Below are 2,225 nucleotides of genomic sequence, written 5' to 3'. Positions count from 1 at the left end.
ACCTGTAATCCCAGTCAAACTTCGGGAAACTAAGGTGAGATGATTGCTTGAGTCCACAAGTTCAAGATAATCCTGAACAACATATGGAGACCTCATCATCGCTAATGATCATATTCAAATGTAAAATGCTTATTTTAAGACCTAAAGCAGAGAATTTACAATCCAGCCTCCAAAGTCTATAAGAACTAAAAACTAATCTTTTTCAAGTTTCACCCAGATCCTGTGCATTACAAATCAGGGTCACTACTCCTGCTCCTAGCTTATTGGAATATCACTGTTTTCTTCTCTTTGTATTGCTATAAAGGAGTATTGGAGGCCGAGTAATTATAAGGAAAGGTAGCTTATTTGGCTCACAATTCTGCAGGCTGTACAAGAATTATAGCACCAAATCTATATCTGGTGAAGGCCACAGGCTTCTTCTACTCTTGACAGAAGACAAAGAGGAACTGGCATGTGCTGAGATCACATGGCAAGAGAAGAAGCCAGTGGTGGTTGCTAGGCTCTTTTTAACAACTGTCAACGGTGGACATTAAGAAAGCAAGTACTCATTCATTACAAGGACAGCACCAAGTCATTCAGAGGTATCCTTTTCAAGGAACCAAACAACACCCATGAAGACCCATGCCCAAATTTTGGGTCTATTTTAAACATGAGGTTTGCAGATTTTAAATATCCAGACCACAGCAACCACCACATGCTATACCCTTTGATGCAGCTGTCCATACAATTCCAAGTTCAAATACTTAGGAAAATTAAATATCTCAGACTGAACATTGCACATTCAAAGACAGTTCTACTATCTATACATTATTTCAGGACTATTTTATGAAATCTGCATTTCTCCACTGCAACTATTAACAAAAATATAGCAGTTTAAATACAGAAATAATTACAGAAGATTTCATTTACTGTGGTTATTAATATTTACAATTTCATGTTGACCCAGTCTTGGTCTGTCTTCTTCACCCCTTTCTCTGCAGTGAAATGGGTTCATAATTGTTCTTAAGATTCTTGGATGTGTCAGTGCATCAGTGGCTGAATATGATGCTAGACAGCTAATTCACATTGTTCTGATGAGATAAGAGAATTATATTTTTCTTATGCAGCAGATACAGTCGAGCCTGGATATGCTGGGGTCACGGCACATGAGAACAAAAGGACTAATAGTTGGATAACATGCAGTGATTACTATAGCAGTGTTAACCAGCCACCAAATGGAATCTTCAAAGAGAGCTAAATAAACATAGATGCAGAAAGAAAGGGTGTAAAATGCTACAAAGGTGCTCACCAGTGCAAGGATGCTTTGGGTGACTCTAGTCTCAGTAGAGGATCTGGGGGAGAGATTGGTCCTATGAATGTGTTGGACTTGCTGCCTGTGTCTATGCAGGATGAAAACCATGGAACTACTGGCCCAGGTCATGAGACCCAAACACAGAACATCATGGAGAGATGTCAATGCTGCAAACACTGTGTTCATGACTTTGTCACCAAGTGGATAACAATACCCAAAATCTCTGTTGTTTGTGATATTTTTGTTTCCCAATTTGACAATTTTATAAATAGGAAAAATGATATTTACCAGTATGTGCAGGGCCCAGCACAGGATACTGGAACTGCCAACATACTTTGGAGCTTTTACTTTAAGCTTTACCCACCTCCTGGAATTCCTAGGAATGATGGTGATCATTTGAAAAACACTCAGCAGGCAGGTGGCACCAATGGACACACCCCTGGCCACCCTGTGAACATATAAAAGAACCTCACATTCAAAATATGTGGCACAATGTCGCAACCCAAAAGCTCCCATAGTCTCTGGAATTCCTCTAGAGAGAATGACCAAGGAGTTGGCTACAGTCAGGTGCCTGATAATCAAATCTGTGGATCTTGACCTGCAACCCCTAAAGTATAGGGCCATGTAATGATATAAGAGTTTAAAGTTCCCCAGGATTCCAACAACTACCTGAGATAGGAAGATCATTCCTATTTTCAAATCCACCGATGCCATTCTGTCTTTTTACAGGACTCAATATTCAGCAAGAAGTGGATTCTGCATGAAAACATGAGTTGTTGGTTACATTTCTATAGAACATAACATCTCTACTTACTATACCTTCTCTCTGAGAATTAAAAGCTAATACATACGTACTTTACTGTTCAGAAATTTCCCAGATCTCACCTGTTTCCTTTGATAGAACTTACAATGCATGAGTTATATTAATTAAAGT

General features: G+C 39.1%; 1 protein-coding gene across 1 annotated transcript; it reads right to left on the bottom strand.

Annotated features, from left to right (window-relative positions):
• Positions 1-1,087: 1,087 nt before the first annotated feature.
• On the bottom strand, positions 1,088-2,005 carry LOC103259746 (vomeronasal type-1 receptor 2-like). Its single transcript, XM_008057405.1, has one exon. It carries the CDS (start codon positions 2,003-2,005, stop codon positions 1,088-1,090), a length of 918 nt encoding a protein of 305 aa, XP_008055596.1.
• Positions 2,006-2,225: the final 220 nt, after the last annotated feature.

This window comes from Carlito syrichta, unplaced genomic scaffold (assembly GCF_000164805.1).
Source record: "Carlito syrichta isolate Samal-C Ts95f unplaced genomic scaffold, Tarsius_syrichta-2.0.1 Scaffold302998, whole genome shotgun sequence".
NCBI classification, from domain to species: Eukaryota; Metazoa; Chordata; class Mammalia; order Primates; family Tarsiidae; genus Carlito; species Carlito syrichta.
This window is presented reverse-complemented; position numbering and strand designations above follow the sequence as displayed.